Source organism: Mesoplodon bidens (genome assembly GCF_964165515.1).
Source record: "Mesoplodon bidens genome assembly, chromosome: 15".
In the NCBI taxonomy this organism is placed as follows: domain Eukaryota; kingdom Metazoa; phylum Chordata; class Mammalia; order Artiodactyla; family Ziphiidae; genus Mesoplodon; species Mesoplodon bidens.
In genome coordinates, this window is record NC_138171.1 from 52,099,433 (window position 1) to 52,116,333 (window position 16,901).

General features: G+C 40.3%; 1 protein-coding gene across 2 annotated transcripts in view; it reads left to right on the forward strand.

Annotated features, from left to right (window-relative positions):
* The first annotated feature begins 1,021 nt into the window (after positions 1-1,021).
* SMG1 (SMG1 nonsense mediated mRNA decay associated PI3K related kinase) overlaps positions 1,022-16,901 on the forward strand; it is a 95,999-nt gene continuing 80,119 nt past the window's right edge. For both annotated transcript variants that reach the window (XM_081255521.1, XM_081255520.1), the window contains exon 1: positions 1,022-1,461. Coding sequence is in view for 1 of the 2 variants with exons in the window: in XM_081255520.1 (XP_081111646.1) it covers positions 1,376-1,461 (86 nt within the window). In the remaining variant the exon portion in view is untranslated. The remainder of the gene's footprint in view (positions 1,462-16,901) is intronic.

Sequence of the window (16,901 nt, forward strand, 5' to 3'; positions counted from 1 at the left end):
GCACAAGTAAGGAGCCCAGGGTTGAAGCGGGATGAGTGTGTAACACCTCATAATCTCAAGTACTTTTGGTAACCATTTTTAATCACACAAGAAACATATAAAGACTTTCTTCTTGAAACATAAAATAGGTTAAGACCCTCTGTGCAGACAAGGGTAAGATCCTTTTGACTATCCTTCCCAAAGGTAACTCCTGTTACCTGTTCGATGTGCATCTTGCTGACCTTTTCTCAATGTATATGGATGGCATTCACATCATATATCAGATGTTTTAGTGAAGTCTTTCTGGGGGACTGTCGCTGTGGGGGAGAGAGTGCTCAGGTTTGCCCCCCAGCCCCCCGACTCTTTTTGGAGGGGAAGGTGGGCAAGTGTAATGGTGAGAGGATTTCAGAGCATATTTCACAATGCAGGGAATCGGGTCTGGTGCTCGAGAGTACTCCGCTTTCTCTATTTAATTTAGTTTTTTGCAAAGTGAAGAAATGGTCAAGGTGTCAGGACTCCATGGGCATTTCAGGTGGAGGCTGGGTAAATAGATATCCACCCTCTCTCTTTTTTTTTTAAATTTCCACTTTTTACCGTAGAAGGTGAGGAACGTGGAAGCACGTGAACCCTAAAGGCACGCCTCCGTGTGTGTGTGTGTATATACTCGCGCGCGCGCACCCCCCCCCCACCCCCCGCAAGGGCACCTCAGGTTCTTAATTGGATGCTTGTTTACACCTTACTGCCCGGCCCTCAGGGGGTCAGGTGCTTTCCCGGGCTTATGTGGGAGGGTGTGCGTGTGGGAGTGGTGGCGGAGATTCCCCTCTCCCGTGATCCCCTGCGGCGGGACCGGACCTCGGCGTGGTCCGCTTTGAGTGCAGACTACCGCAGGGCGCGGGAGGATCGTCCGCTCGCTGAGCCCGGCCCCGCCCCAGGCCCCGCCCTTCTGATTCGGCCCCGCCCTCTCCCCTGGCCCGGCGGGCGCCGGCCCCGCCCCTCGCTCCCAGCATGCCGTGCGGCAGCGGCGGCGCGGCGGGCGGAGCCGAGAGGTTGGGTAACCGTGGCTGTGTGAGCTTGAGGATCCGCCGCCACCGCCTCCTCCTCGCTGTTCTGCTCCTCCTGCGCCCCGGCGTCGCGGGCCGCGTACGGCCCTGTAAGAGACGTCGCCTCCCCTTCCTCCGCCTCCCTCTCACCGCGCCGCTCCCGCCTCCCAGTCCTGCGCTGCGGGCTCAGGCGGAACCCGGAACGGCCGTCCGCCTCCCCCGCCCTCCGCCGCCTCCTCCTGCTCGGCTTCCTCTTCAACCCCGGGCCGGAGCGGAGTGTCGGCGGCGGCCGGTTCGGGCGGCGACTCGCGCTTCTTCGGGCGGCGGCGCTTGGCCATGTCGTGTCGGGGAAGGTAATGAGCCGCAGAGCCCCGGGGTCTCGGCTGAGCAGCGGCGGCGGCGGCACCAAGTACCCGCGGAGCTGGAATGACTGGCAACCCAGGTGGGTGAGCCGGCGCCCAGCCCGCCGACCCGACCCCGGGCCCCGCCTCGGGCGGGCCGAGGCCTAGGACCGCCGGGGTGGGAGGCGCGGCCTAGGCTCTCCACCCTCCTCCCCCCACCCCACCCCCCGCCCCGGGGAACCAGGCGCGGCTTCCTGGGTCCCCTCCCGCCCCGGCCGGGGGAGGAAGGCCGCTGGGAGGCGAGGCCTAAATGCCTCCCCTCTCCCTGCATTTCAGCTCGGGGGCTGGAGCCGAGAGCCAGGGCGCTGGGAGAAGGCACTGGCCTAGGAGTTGGGTGAAGGAAGGGGGACCTGGCGGTGGGGGCACTTTTTACTTGCCACCTTGCCCTCAAGTTAGGATATGAGTTGGGGGATCCTGGGAGTACGGGACCCTCTCTTTTACCCATTAACTTCCCTGATCTTTAACCCTTTGAGTCCCCACGTGAAAGATTTCCTTAACTGGGATCCCTTCTGTGATCCCCCACGTGTTAATATTAAAAAAACAAAACAAAACCTAGCACTCTAAGGCCTTACTCTGACAACAGCGTAGTTGTGGAGCATGAGACTATATTGTGACTGTGTTAATGGGGCCGACCGACCCTGGTACTAGGAAATGAAGTTTTCCCCAAGTGCAGGGGCAGTTACTCTGGCGGGGAGCAATTCATACCCGGACACTTGTACGGACAGTTGTACGGACAGTTACTTAGAGGAGTAGAGAATTTGATTTGATTTCAGACAGGTTTGGGGCCTAGTTGGAAATGAGTATATGAGGAGGATCGAGTTTTTTGTCCCCCCCCCCCCCCCCCCTTTTTGGCCACCCCGGGCCGATTGCAGGATCTCAGTTGCCCAACCAGGGATGGAACCTGGGCCTTGGTAGTGGAAGCACGGAATCCTAACCACTAGGCCACCAGGAAACTCCCTGCGGAGCATCGACTTTTTAAAAAAAAATAATTTTTGTGTCTTTCTGATTAATCATGGGGCAGTTGTACCTAATTTAGGACTAATTCATTCTTATCTCTCTTACTGAATAAGTGCTTGTAATACTCAGACTATCTTGGAACTTAGCCCAGTGCCTAGAAGAACTTCCTAAACGTATATAATATTTTAGGGTTAGTTGATTCATGGAGCTCTCATACTTTGAAGCACATTTGCCTTATGATTGTCCAGGAACTGGCCAAATAAATGTTAGACAAACACACGTTGTTGGGATGAATTTTGCTTCTTGATGGTTTCATGTAATTCCAGCAGTGTTTGGAAATAATTTGGTAAGATGTTCGAAGGTAACACTTTAATACTTGATAGAAAAATCAAAATACTCTTTTGGCTAATGAGTGGTACACATCTCATTCTGTTTAATATGCCTTCCCAAATCCTGTGTCTGTTGAGGTCGGGTGTATGTAACTAGGTGATTTTAAAAGTTAATGCCTGAGCCTAGAATTGAGATAAGTAGTTAAAAAAAATGTTTTGGAAGCATAGTTTTACTTGTCCTTTACCACTTAGGGTTTATGCCTGCTTTACTTAAAATCAGTTAACTAGTTTTGGTATTTTTATCTGTAATTGACATTCTTTTGTATGTTCATTGAAATGTGTGAAATTTGATTTTTTTTTGCATCTAATGAATTAAATGATAAATGAACTTGAATTTGACATTTGAGCTCTTTGACAGTAGATTTTCCATTATTTTTCAGTACTGTGGTCAGCATATGTAAAAGAATGTACACAGTATCCCTTTAGAGGACTAAATAAAGTGCCCTTCACAAATAGTCCTGCAGCTTCTGGAAAAGAATAAGTTGTAGCTTGTGTTTCTAAATAAATGGAGTAGCACAGTTGCAGCTATGGGTTGAGATCACCTGGCTTAATTTGACAGGTATGAAGCAGAATGGCTTATATAGTTGTGGAATATGTACGTGGGTTATTAGTATTGTCTGTTTTTCTTCAAGTACTTTATTTCTTGTCTGTGTTGGGGGGAGGATGTATGCATTCTTGGAAGCGGTGCTGTTTAACAAAGTCTCAGAACTTATTGCCTAGGTAGACAGATACTGTGAGATGTGCTTGGTTACACGGAGTAACGGTTGATTAGGATGTTGGAAATACTTGACTTTTTTGTAGAGGAGGGAATAGAAAAGTATGGACAATATGCCATAGCAAAACTTGATTTCTTTGCACGGTTGCCTAGTTGTTTTGTTAAATAGCCAATAAAAAACTTCAGGTGTTTGCCAAGTCATAAATTTTCATGAGTTAAATTTGAGGTTGTTATTCTGTACCCTCTTCACTTTAGAAAGGTGACAGACTCCAGTTAGCTGACAGAATGGAGCTCGATTTTTCCCCTTGCTTAAATGGGGGTTTATTTTTCTAAACATCTTCAAATGCAGGCAGATTCCGTATGGTTCATCAGAGTCATTTTGGTTTAAAACAAAAATTATTTGCTTTTCTGTACCAGTCCTTGTCTGATTTTTTTGGTTCTATTTTACTAGATTTAGGCTTTTTGAAAAGTAGGATTTAAAAAAGCAATTTTTGGTTGGTTTCTTTTAGTGTTAGTTTGTCAGTTAGTCTGGAAACCGACTGTTGAGTCAATGATGGCCACACCTGATACTTCACACATATTGACAGGAAGTGTTCCAGGTGGCTGAATAGACTAGTGTCATGTGGCAACAGAGCAAGCCCACCTTTGCTAAAAGCATACCTCTAGCAGAAAGTATTTTTATAGCACTGGATTATAGTCTTCGTTTTCATTCACTGTACTCTCCATTAACTTTTTTAAAAATTATTTTATTTATGTATTTTTGACTGCGTTGGGTCTTCGTTGCTGTGCGCGGGCTTTCTCTAGTTGTGGCGAGCGGGGGCTACTCTTCGTTGCGGTGCGCGGCTTCTCATTGCAGTGGCTTCTCTTGTTGCACAGCACAGGCTCTAGGCGCGCGGGCTCAGTAGTTGTGGCTCACGGGCTCCAGAGTGCAGGCTCAGTAGTTGTGGCGCACGGGCTTAGTTGCTCTGCGGTATGTGGGATCTTCCCGGACCAGGGCTCAAACCCATGTCCCCTGCATTGGCAGGCGGATTCTTAACCACTGCGCCACCAGCGCAGCCCCTCCATTAACATTTAAGAATGATTAGACAAATGAGTGGTTTTATTATTGGCAGTAACCAGTCTCTCCTTTTCTTGACTTTATTTTGGGGGGTAATCTTCTGGGTGCACCAATCAAGATAGAGATCAGAATGATTTGTTTTAAAATTAAGTGTATATGGGACTTCCCTGGTGGTCTAGTGGTTAAGACTCCTGGGCTTCCACTGCAGGGAGCGTGGGTTTGATCCCTGTTTGGTGAACGAAGATCCTGCATGCCAGGCGGTGAAGCAAAAAAAAAAAAAACAAAAAAGTGTGTAATTTGTTATATTGTTCATTTTAATTCTCCAAAATGACAAGACTGATTTGACATTGGAGTCAAATATAGATTAGTTCAACAAGCAAGAGGGAGCATTGTCAAATGAAAACACATAATTTTATTTCCACACTTGGGCATCTTAAGACTTTATTCATTTAACAGATATATCTTGGATATCTTACTGTGCCCAATGTTAAGATCTTTCTACAGTTCTAAAAGGATGAAACTGTATATTAAAGACAGCTTCTATTTTTGGTAAAACGTAGACAGATTGAAGTTCTCACAAGTACAAATACCTTCATTCTCCATTGTCACAGACCAAAAGATGGGGAAGAGGGCTGTGAAGATAGAAAAGCCAAAAACTAGTATGTCTGACATTGTGAGAAGCTGGATGTTTGAAACTAGAGTTGTCTCTTCAGCCTTTTATGAGTCTGTACTGTCTGATGTCCATGGGTACATAATATAGTGAAATACATAAAGGGTGAAATTAAGTGGAGTTACATATTTTATAACTATAAATAGAGCTTTAGTTAAACAGAATTTAATCGTTGCCAGTTCTGTACCACAGATTTTCATGTACATTAAGGAGTTACAGATAATTGTGTATGGGTGTTTAATTTGGGGGGAAAGTTTATTTTTTTTCAAAATATATTCTTTGTGAAACATTTGGCAATTTTATCTTTAAATTGAACCCTTTTCTCCCTTCTGTTGTGGTTCCTTTTTAAGTTGGGAGTATAACTGAAGGGTTTTTTAAATAATAGGAGATTGTGAAATATTCTAATTCAATGAAAATATTCTAATTCAGGAAATAGTGATGCCATAGGGATTTTTATGACTAATAGAGCTACTGTCTTTAAGGAGATTATCGGGTAGTATGGGGGATAAGAAAGGGCTTTGTAAAAGGTAAAGTAGTATATGGATATTAATTGTGATATAATTCTTGGTAAAATTCTTTTTATATGTGATTTACAGTTTAAAACTTGGAGAGTCAGAGGAGGGAAAGCTGTACAGTTGAGTAGGGGGCAGTGGGACCATTAAATTGATCTGTTCTATTTTGACACTAAATTTGGGGGGGATCAAAAAATAGAAGAAAGCAGGGAAATGGCAAAATGCAAGTTGTCCTTGGTAAAATGTTACCAGTTTGGTTAGAAGGATGGGGTATTTGTGAGGTGTGATACAAATAAGAGATGAAGCTTAAGAGCTGGAGTGGGGCTGTATTGTAGGTCTTGAATCATACTGGACGTGTGTTTGGTATGACTTTAGGGAACTACTGAAGTTTTACCAGCATGGAAGTGGCATAATTGAGGAAGATTAAAATTAGTTGTGTGTGTGTGTGTGTGTGTGTTTAACCACAGTAGGAGGCAGGTGGAACAGTCTAGACAAGAGACTGTTGAGGACCTGAATATTCTGTTTATAATTCATGGTTTAAATTCAGACAAAAGTATTCAGCTCAATATATGGAATTTCCATAAGCAAGAGCCCCTTATTTGTTATCTGGCGTTGATTGAGGGTGATCACTAAAGTGATACTTTTTATCTGCTCACACTTCAATTCAGGTTAGGACACTTACATTATATAGGATGATCATATACACAAAATGGAGTGTGGTTGATGGTTTTTTTTTTTTTTGTGAACACTGAGTTCTCACAACTTTTAAATTTAGGCTTTCCTGCTTTCACTGCTTGGCACTTGCTTACTTGCTTTTCTTTCCCAATCCTAATCACCTAAAATAAATCCCTGAGGCAGCTTTCAGTGGACCTCCCTTTATAGATTCACACAAGCTGTCATTTGTTTGGTGTCTCTTCATATTGTTTTTTGGTTACCTGTCTTTGGCTATCTTAAAGTTTTCTCAGAATCCATTTTATTTTGGGGAGTAGAAAATAAAACACATCCCCTCTTGTTTAGAGGTCTAACAGTGAAGATTGCAGACATTTTGTGGTTTAATTCCTGTATGAAATATTCCAGCTTATTACTTTTTTTTTAACGTAGAATGTAACCTATTAAATTTTTAGGGAGACATTTGTGTTCTTCTTTTTCTTTTTTTTAAATTGAGGTATAATTGACGTACAACATATTAGTTTCAGGTGTATGTATATGTTTTTATTATGTTCTGCTCCATCTTGTATTAGTTGACTGTACTTTTTCTTAGTTGAATTCTTTTTTGAACTTGTTACTTTTTTGAGATAAAATTTATTCATGTATAGGTCTTAAGTTGAGTGATTTTTGACAAATGTATACACCTGTGTAACCATGACCCTGATCAAGGTACAGATACACAATGACTTTGCAGTTGGATAATTTCCCTTCCCACTGCACCCCCCCAAAAAAAAACCCAAAAACCCTGGCAGAGTGTACATGTGGATATTACCTTAAAAGTTATTATAGACAGGAAATTTTTGAATATTATCTTATGATTTATTACCAACTTATGGTTTCTGAAGATTGATAACCTCGTCATCTTCAACATAGTTCTGTTATTCCTCTTTTGCTATAAACAGACTTGGGATATCTGAAGATCCTTGTGAAAACAGTTTCAGATGGTGGATCCACTGTTAACCTTTTCAGGCATTTGAGTCCTGGAACACAGAGGAGCTCTTCTAAGTTTGTTGGCTAAATTTATTCCTGTGAGCTACAGGTTCACGGACTTTTCTCTTCCCTCTTGAACCTACCGTTGGTAGCTCTGTTTTTCGTCCTCTCCCCAACCTAAATATTGCGCTTCCCTTAAGATCCTTACCCTACCTCTGCCCTCTGTGATCCTTTCCAAATCTTGGTACAGGTCTACAATGAAAGGTAACTGTGCTTATCACTTCAACCTTTTTTGTTCTCCCAGCTAGTTTGTCCCTGAAGGCTGAGCCTGTCATTTTCTCCACTGTTCTGTGTACTTGCCCTAAAGCACTCCCCAAACTCATTTCTGTCTTAAGGGCCTTTGCAAGTCCTGTTCTTGCTGTGTAGCTACTGCATAGCTTGTTCTTCTCAGAGTGCTTGACCTGGGTGTTTTCATGCTATCTCAGCCTAAATGCACCCCCTCAGTGGGAAGCACCAGCCTTCTGTAATAACACTCACTATCTGAGTTTCTTCCCCAGTAAGACATAACCTTTATGTGTGCATGCATCTTGTATAATGGTTTTACTTCTGTATCCCTTCTTCCCTACCAGTGCATCAATAAATAGTAAACACTCTAAATTTGAGTGTCCTTTCTCAAGTAAATACATGAAAATGGAATTCTGCAAGTTTGTTTTTGTGTTTAGAGTTAACTGCAGGGCTTAGAACACTGTAACTGTAGGAGGCATTTTGAGAGGAACTGTTCCTTGTACAGCAGCTCGGTTAGCCGGAGGCAGCAGCTTAAGTAAGGTGATTGTACAGGTTCAAAGGGACCATGTTCTAGTGGACTGAGGTGGCCAGATCAGACTATGGCCATTTAAGATTCATAGGTTTTATCCATCTTGAAGAAATACTTTGCTCACATAAAGTTAATTTTCACATTGACAGTTTATCCCATATCTGTTGTATCTATTTGTACATTATTTAAACAGTCTAATCACCAAAAAGTTAAGCACTGGGTGGGTTGAGCCTCTTTTGACATTCCATTAGAAGGCCTGAGGAAACAAACCTCTTGCCAGTTGTATGCCTGCTGATTCGGGAATGACTGAAATCCAAATTTTCCAGAATCAACAGGTTTCTTTCATAGTGAATTACTTCTTTCATATTAATCTTCATACCCTTTGAAAAAAGGAGATTGTATTCCTGTTAGAAATCATTCCTTAGGAAGTTAATGTTGCTATTCATAGTATGTCTAGGATCTCATGTTTATTATTTAAAAACCTGTTACAGACTTTTTGTGTTAATTACTTAAAAATCTTTTTCAAAAGAGGAGTTTCTGGGCAATTCCCTGGCGGTCCAGTGGTTTGGCGCTTTCACTGCCAGGGCCCGGGTTCGATCCCTGGTGGGGGAACTAAGATCCTACAAACCACACAGTCCCCCTGCCTCCCCCCCCCCAAAAAAAAGAGGAGTTTCTGGCTTCCCTTGTGGAGCAGTGGGTTAAGAATCCACCTGCCAATGCAGGGGACACGGGTTCGAGCCCAGTCCCGGAAGATCCCACATACCGCGGAGCAACTAAACCCATGTGCCACAACTAGTGAGCCTGCGCTCTAGAGCTCGTGAGCCGCAACTACTGAAGCCGTGGTGCCTAGAGCCAGTGCACCGCAACAAGAGAAACCACCGCAATGAGAGTCCCGTGTGCTGCAACTAGACAAAAACCCGTGCACAGCAGCAACAAAGCCCCAATGCAGCCAAAAATAAATAAAATAAAATAACTTAATTTAAAAAAAAAGAGGAGTTTCTGGTATCAGAATTGTAGATTGCTGTTTGGTATAGAACTTACTAAATTCTGCTATTTCTTTGTTTACAAGGAAAGGCACTACTTTTTTCCTTTACCCTTTTTATCATCAATAAAGCACCTCAGCAGTGCTCTTATAGGTCCACAAGAAAATTATTACAAGCTCTGCAGTGGCCTAAGGTAATTATATGTATATGTCTGCAGATTTTTTTAAAAAATTGTTGGACTTAGTATTTACTAGATTTTTATTTTTGGGTGGCATCTAATATATTAATACCTTTTCTGCTGATTAGGCAAAAGCCTTCACTAATAAGCATGTCTTGGACTATATAGTGACATGTATTAGTTTTTCCTCTGTATATGACAGCATTGGTAACAATCTTGTTTTTTACTGAAGTTCTTTGAATTAAAATTTTCCCTCTTATTTAAATTTAATTGAAAAATTATCTTTACTGTTTCCTCTTTAGCATTTTAATATTCTGGTTTAAAAAGATGTGTGTATATGGTGTGTGTGTGTCAGTGTGTGTGTTTGAAATTTTAACTTTCATCTTGGAATATTTAGTTCTTTGAAGCAACCCATGACTCTTGCTATCCTGCCTCTTAAGGGTCTCCCTAGTTTATATTCCTAGTAATATGAACCCTGGAATCCTTGTCTGAAATATATCACTTTATTTCCAGTCTCTTTGCTTTGATTCTGACACTGGAAATTCAGACTCATTGCCCTAATGACAGAGTGTATGTTGACTTCCTGCAGTTTGCCAGAAATTAGGCAGAAAAATCTATTAATTTGAGGAAAAATGTCGGACTTTTTGTCTGTTCTCTATAGAATGGGACTCTCTTCTGATGTGATGATTAAAAAGATCCAAAGATGATCACCAGTATCACGTAGTATTATACAGATGAATATTCATTAGCATATTTAATTGGAAAGAAAACATCCTGGATTTTCTTTCCTAAAAAGATTGATTGTTTTTCTTCTTGTCCTTGTATTCTTTTGATAAATGTGAAGAAAAATGAAAATGGTTTTCCAGAAGTAAGACAATGAAACTTGAGATTTAGTGTCTATTCATTAGTCTGGTTTAGAGGAATCTACCTTGAGGTACAGTTTGTATTGTTTTTGAAGGACTTGAGTTAGAATTCTGTTATAAATGATTAATTGTCATTATTTGAAATATTGATGTAATTTTCATATGTGGTATCTTGTTCCTTTTTTGAAAATACTGAAACTAAAGATGAACTTACGCTTAATAAAAGTGTATTGGGGAGGTGGTAATCAATTAACTGACTCTAAGACAAAGTTTTGTAAAAGCAGCCTTTTATTTAATGAAAGTGGCCTGTCTTGTATAGTTACTATAATGCCAGTATTCCCTGTGTTTTTATTGTAATCTTGTTGAAGGTGTGAAAATTACACGGCAGTGCTCTTCTCCCCGCTCTTTTAGTCCATTTAAAAATCCACTTGTTGTCTTAGTATAATTACACTGGAGACGTTAGAAGTAGAACCAGAGTGTTTTAGATTCTTCTCTAAGGTACATTTATTTTTAAGAATGTGTGCATTTTTAGTTTTGATCCTTTACAAATAGTTGTCTTAGGAGAAGCTAGTGTCATGAAAATAGCAATGGACTAAGAATGGGAAGACAGAGGTCTTTTGTACTGACATTACCAGCTGTTCCTCTGAGGAGGTAATTCTTGCTTTCCCTAAGATGCAGGGTTGTGAGGGTTAAAGATAAAGTTTGGGAAATTACTTTCAAAACTGTAAAATGCTATACAAATGATATTTATGTTGCCACATCTGAATCAAATTTGGAATTTTAAAGAACCTCCCTCTTTTATCTCTTCCTCAAAAAGTTAGAATTTACTACACACATGCACCCACGCTCTAGTTCAAATTTCATTTTTCTCTTCTAGAACTCTAAGTACTAGAGTGTGTGTGTGTGTGTATGTGTGTGTGGTAACTTCTAAAAGTTTCATGAAGGGCATTTATGTCAAGTGTCTTAGAGGATATATGACTGGAATCTCGTATAATTGTTAAATTTCTATTAGGTATGGCATTTGCTATCCTTAGTATAGTAGTGGCTTTTCTTTTTACATTTTCTACTTATAGGCTTCTAGAATGAAAATTTCCAGTAGGCTATCATCCTGTTTCAAGTTGGCCAATGAGGAATTTGACTGTAGGTCTGTATCATTCTTCATTATTTTTTCTGTATGTCTTATAATTCACACTTTAAGAACTTGAAACCAGTTGAAATTGTGAGACAGCAAAAATAATCTAATCTTTCTGACTGCATTTATTGTAGGGTAGGTGCAAATGGAATTAAATAGACAGGGTAGGTTAAAAGGTAGCTTGTACCTTGCTTAACTTTCATTATATAGTTGGAATTTAAGAACTGATTCTTATAAGAACATCAGTTGAATGCTGCATTGCGTTTTCTCCCCTACTCTAGTACGTATGTATGTTTGTTTTAAAGGGAGTAGGGAAATCATGGAATCATGGAAAGGACAGACTCTGGCAATGTAATAGTTTGAAATACATAAAAAAGAAGAACCACATATATCTTCTAAACAGATAGGAATTAATGAAATTTTGTATCGTTGTGTAGTGTATATACAGTATTAAGCTTTCATGAGATTTTGGTACTATTTTACATTATAGCACTATAAATTTACTCAGAATGGGTAAATGCTGTCTCCTAAGGAACTTCATATCTAGAAACATTGATTTTTCTCTTTCGTTGTAAAGTTCTTATTTTATACCACTTAAATGAATCTCATACAAGTGTGTTTAGTGTAAAATGTAACAAAAGAAAGAGATAGGGTTTGTATAGGCCTTTCTATAGGCCTTTTGAATTTAAAGTGGCTTAAGTGATGATTTTGAACTGTTTCATAGCTTTCTCAAACTTATAGCTAAATACTTTAAATACCTCTGTGTATTTCTGGCCACTGCTGAGCACAGTTGGAGCGCTGTTTCTTGGCTCTTGATTGCTGCTTACTAGTGTGTTTCAATAACTACCCCAAACTGTCTTCATTTAATAAATAATTCTGCAGTTAGAAGAGTAATCTGGTTTTTGTGAAAAGTATCTTCCTTTCCCAACTATTTGATTTAGGAGCCCATGTCTTTTGAGATTTATCTATGAGACATTTTTATTTGTTTATGTTTAAGTAGGGGAGGATATGGCTGTTCAAGATCACCTCTGAAAAAGAGGTTCCAGTGCTTAAGTAGGAGGGTTTACCATACATACTTTACCATGATACCACTGATTACAGGTAGTATGTTTCTTTACCAGTTTGGTGTTTAATAGTGTATTTCCTACCCCAGGATACCTAAGGAGATAGGTCCTAAAGGAGTTACTGGACATGTTGAAAGGAGTCAGAGTCCATTTAAAAATCCACTTGCTGTCTTCGTATAATTATGTTGGTAAAGTTAGAAATAGAACCAAAGTGTTTTAGATTTCTCTTTAAGGTGTATTTATTTGTTTAAGAGGGTTGGGGTTGGGGGTCATGTGTCTGATTTGAGAATGACGTAAAGATATTTCTGGTAATGTCTTCCTCTGTTGAGAAGCATGTGTGGAATATGAAATTCAGTGTCTTTTCCATACTTGCCATTATATTTAAGATGTGTTACATGGTAAGGGGTGCATGTTAGAATATTGCTCTTTCGATGCCCACATCCTTGACTCTGCCCAGGATTTGTAGGGTATACCATACCATTGTGGCAGTAGAGCCTAACTTGGTAATAGTTTTCTTTAAAAATACCTGTCTAAATTGCCTAGTATTTACTTTTTCTTGATGTGTTACAAGTGATTTTTGGCAACCACATCATTTTTCTTGACCTGTAAAAAAAAAAAAGTGGTAATGATGTTATCTGTTACACAGTACATTTTTGTACCACAGTGCTTTTTTGGATTATTTTTAAAGGGAAAATTTAAAATATGTAATTGTTAGAGAATCTCACAAGCATGTTAGTCCCTTGGGTATATGCTTGAGTCTATTAGTTAGAGGAACTTTATCAGAATAACTCTACAGTCATTATTTGCCTGTTTTCAGGACTTTTGATTTTTATTTACTTATTTGTTTGTTTTGGCCCCACCCCACCCCAGTTTTCAGGGCTTTTTATTTTTAAAAATATTTATTTATTTGGTTGTGGCGGGATCTTCATTGCAGCGTGTGGGATCTTTTAGATGCGGCATGCAAACTCTTAGTTGAGGAATGTGGAATCTAGTTCCCTGACCAGGGATCGAACCCTGACCCCCTGCATTGGGAGTGCAGAGCTTTAGTCACTGGACCATCAGGGAAGTCCCCAGGACTTTTAAAAAGATGGTCGCACACATTTCCTATATTATAAAACACTCTGCCCTATCCTTGATCAGAGTCCCCCTCTGGTCTCAAGACTTCGTTTTAGGATTTCTTTAGTGTTTAACTCTTAGTAATTCTTAATCTTCTCTGTCCTAAGTGGCTATGTTTGGCATATAACTGGAGAGTCTGGATGGAGGTGAGGAGGTGGGACATGTTTCTTGGTAGACTTTCAGTCTTTTTGTCCTTCCTCTGCTAGGGAGGTCATGCAGTAAGAGATTTCCTTTCAATCTTGGCAATTTCCCAGGCTGAATGGGATGTTTCTAAAGTACTTCCAGGACTTGCTGACAAAAGAGGAAGATAAGCAATGCAAATGGTAGCTAAAGCAGGATTTTATTTAAGGCTGTAAACTAGCTTGGGTTAAAAATGAAGGTCAGGGCTTCCCTGGTGGCGCAGTGGTTGAGAGTCAGCCTGCCGATGCAGGGGACACGGGTTCGTGCCCCGGTCCAGGAAGATCCAGGAAGATCCCACATGCCGCGGAGCGGCTGGGCCCGTGAGCCATGGCCGCTGAGCCTGCGTGTCCGGAGCCTGTGCTCCGCAACGGGAGAGGCCGCAGCAGTGAGAGGCCCGCATACTGCAAAAAAAAAATAAATAAATAAATAAAATAAAGGTCAGAAGAAAGTGAGTCCAGTTAATGTGGTGCCTTAGATTCGGAAGCCTTCAGGTGAACGATTATTTAGCATTAACAAAATTGTTTTTTTTGTTAAATGCTGAAAATTGAATTCACATCTGTATTGGAGATTAAAAGCATACCACCTTTAATAACTGTCAATATTCTTAATGCCTAGTAAGAAATGAATTTATGCCAGATGAGGTACAGAACCTCGTAATACTTAAATATGTGAAATAAATTAGAAGTGGACTGCCTGTCTCTCTCTCAGGCAATGATTTTTCTGATTTTGCCAGCGACAGTGCTTTGACTCTTTAAATTTTTTTTGAAAGCTATCAAAATGGGTAGGCAATAAAATATTAGGAATTTACAGGGTGTTTCTTTTTTAAAAAAATAAAGTGCTATAAGGACTTACCTCAGGCATTTCTCAAGTATTGCTAAAGAGTAAAATTACTATCTTGCTAGAAATTTGGAACTTTTTACTATTAGTCTAGGTAACAGTTGTCTTTTACTGGTATAAGTGCACTGTTTTGTTTCTTTCTGTACCTTGGCTAGGTTAATCCTTCCCTAGCTTAAAGTTCCAGCTCTCATGCCTGATTAATTCAGACGCTGACAGTCTTTGGTTTCATTGGAGATCATCCAGTGCTACATTTTTGCTTTTCCATTGAGAATGGCTACAAAAGATGGCAGGCAATATAAGACATGAAATATTGAATTATTAAAAATAAATCAATGTTCTTTTACTTACTTTTATACCTTTACTGTAAAGAAACATACTCTTTCCTTTATGTCAGATTTATTGAGTTTTAGTTTATATGCTGTAGAGTTCTTTGAGTTTTGAGGAATGCAGATAGTATTGTAACCATGAGCACCACAATCAAGCTGTAAATAGTTCCATCATATCTTCGCTTCCCCCACCCCACGTTTCCTTGCTCCCTTTTTTTTTTTTTTTTTTTTGCTGTACGCGGGCCTCTCACTGCTGTGGCCTCTCCCGTTGCGGAGCACAGGCTCCGGACACACAGGCTCCGCGGCCATGGCTCGCGGGCCCAGCCGCTCCGCGGCACGTGGGATCCTCCGGGATAGGGGCACGAACCCGTGTCCCCTGCATCGGCAGGCGGACTCTCAACCACTGCGCCACCAGGGAAGCCCTTCCTTGCTCCCTTTTGTAGTCAACTTCTCCCAGCCCTAGGTAACCACTGGTCTTTTTTCCCCTATAATTTGGTCTTTTCAAGAATGTCATAAATAAGGTTTTAAAAAATTGTTGTAAAATACACATAAAATTTACCATTTTACAATTCGGTGATATTACGTACATTCATAACATGTGCAACTGTGACCACAATCTAGTTCCAGAACTTTTTATCACCCCAAGTGGAAACCCAATATCAATTAAGCGGTCACTCCCCATTTCCCCCTCTTCCCAGCACCTGGCAACCACAAATCTATTTTCTCTGTGGATTTGCCTATTCTGGATATTTCATATAAATGGAATCATGTCATATGTAACCTTTTGTGTCAGACCTCCTTGACTTAGTATAACATTTTCAGGGGTCATCCATGTTATAGTAGGTACGGCTGCATAATCATCTGTTGTATACCACATTTTGTTTATCCATTCATCCTTTGATGGGCATTTGAGTTTCTGTCTTTTGGCTATTGTGAATAGTATTGTGGTGAACATACACCTATAAGTTTTTGTTTGAACATTTGTTTTCAGTTCTTTTGGGCATATACCTGGGAGTGGATTTGCTGGATCATGTGGTAATTCTATGTTTAACTTTTTGAGGAACTGCCAAACTGTTTTCTGAAGTCCTTTGTACCATTTTACATTCTTATCAGTGATGTACAAGGGTTCCAATTTCTCCACCTCTCACAACATTTTCCATTAAAATTTTTTTTTTGGCTATTCTAGTGGGTGTGGTTTCTGTTTGTGGTTTTGACTTGCATTTTCCTATTCACTAATGAAGTTGAGCAACTTTTCATGTGTTAATTGGCCATTTGTATGTCTTCAGAGAGATTTATCAGTTCAGGTCTTTTGCCCATTTTTAAATCGGATTGTTTGTCTTTTTGTTGAGTTACAGGAGTTCTTTGTATATTTTGGATACTACACTCTTCTCTTATGAGATATATGATTTGCAAGTATTTTCTCTGGTTTTATGAGTGGTCTTTTCACTTGATAGTGTCCTTTGCACAAAAATAAATAAGACTTTTAAAATGCGTATTAAGTAGAATTTAAAAATTTAGAATCATTTAAATATATTACTGAAGCCATCCCTTTCTATTACTGGCTTCTTTTTTGTGTTCAGAGAAGTTATTCTTAAGATCATATGCATAGACCATATTTTAGTTATATGAAGTTTTACCTTAGAAGACAAAATTTTTACTTAAATAATCACAATGGATTTTGATCCAAGGTCATCTTCTAGTCAGTTCCCCACCCCCCTCCATGCAGCAACCACTATACTGTTTTCCTTTTGCTACGAAAGGTGTGTGGTATTAGAAAATACAGTACCTCTGCCTTCAATACTAGCATCTTTTCAAACTAGTGGGCAAATTGAAGCTAGTATATAACTACTAAAGTGCAAGCTACTGTGGTTCTCTCTTTGAGTGCTGTAAGAGTTTGAAGAAGGGGCTGAATGATGGGATTTTTATTTTTATTTTTTTCTGAAAGGACAGAGCATTTTATACTCCTAATTGGAACTTATACTAACAGTTCTTTCTTTTTCTAGATTGTAAATCCTTAGAGGGTTGGAACTGTCTTACTTAGTTCGCCTTT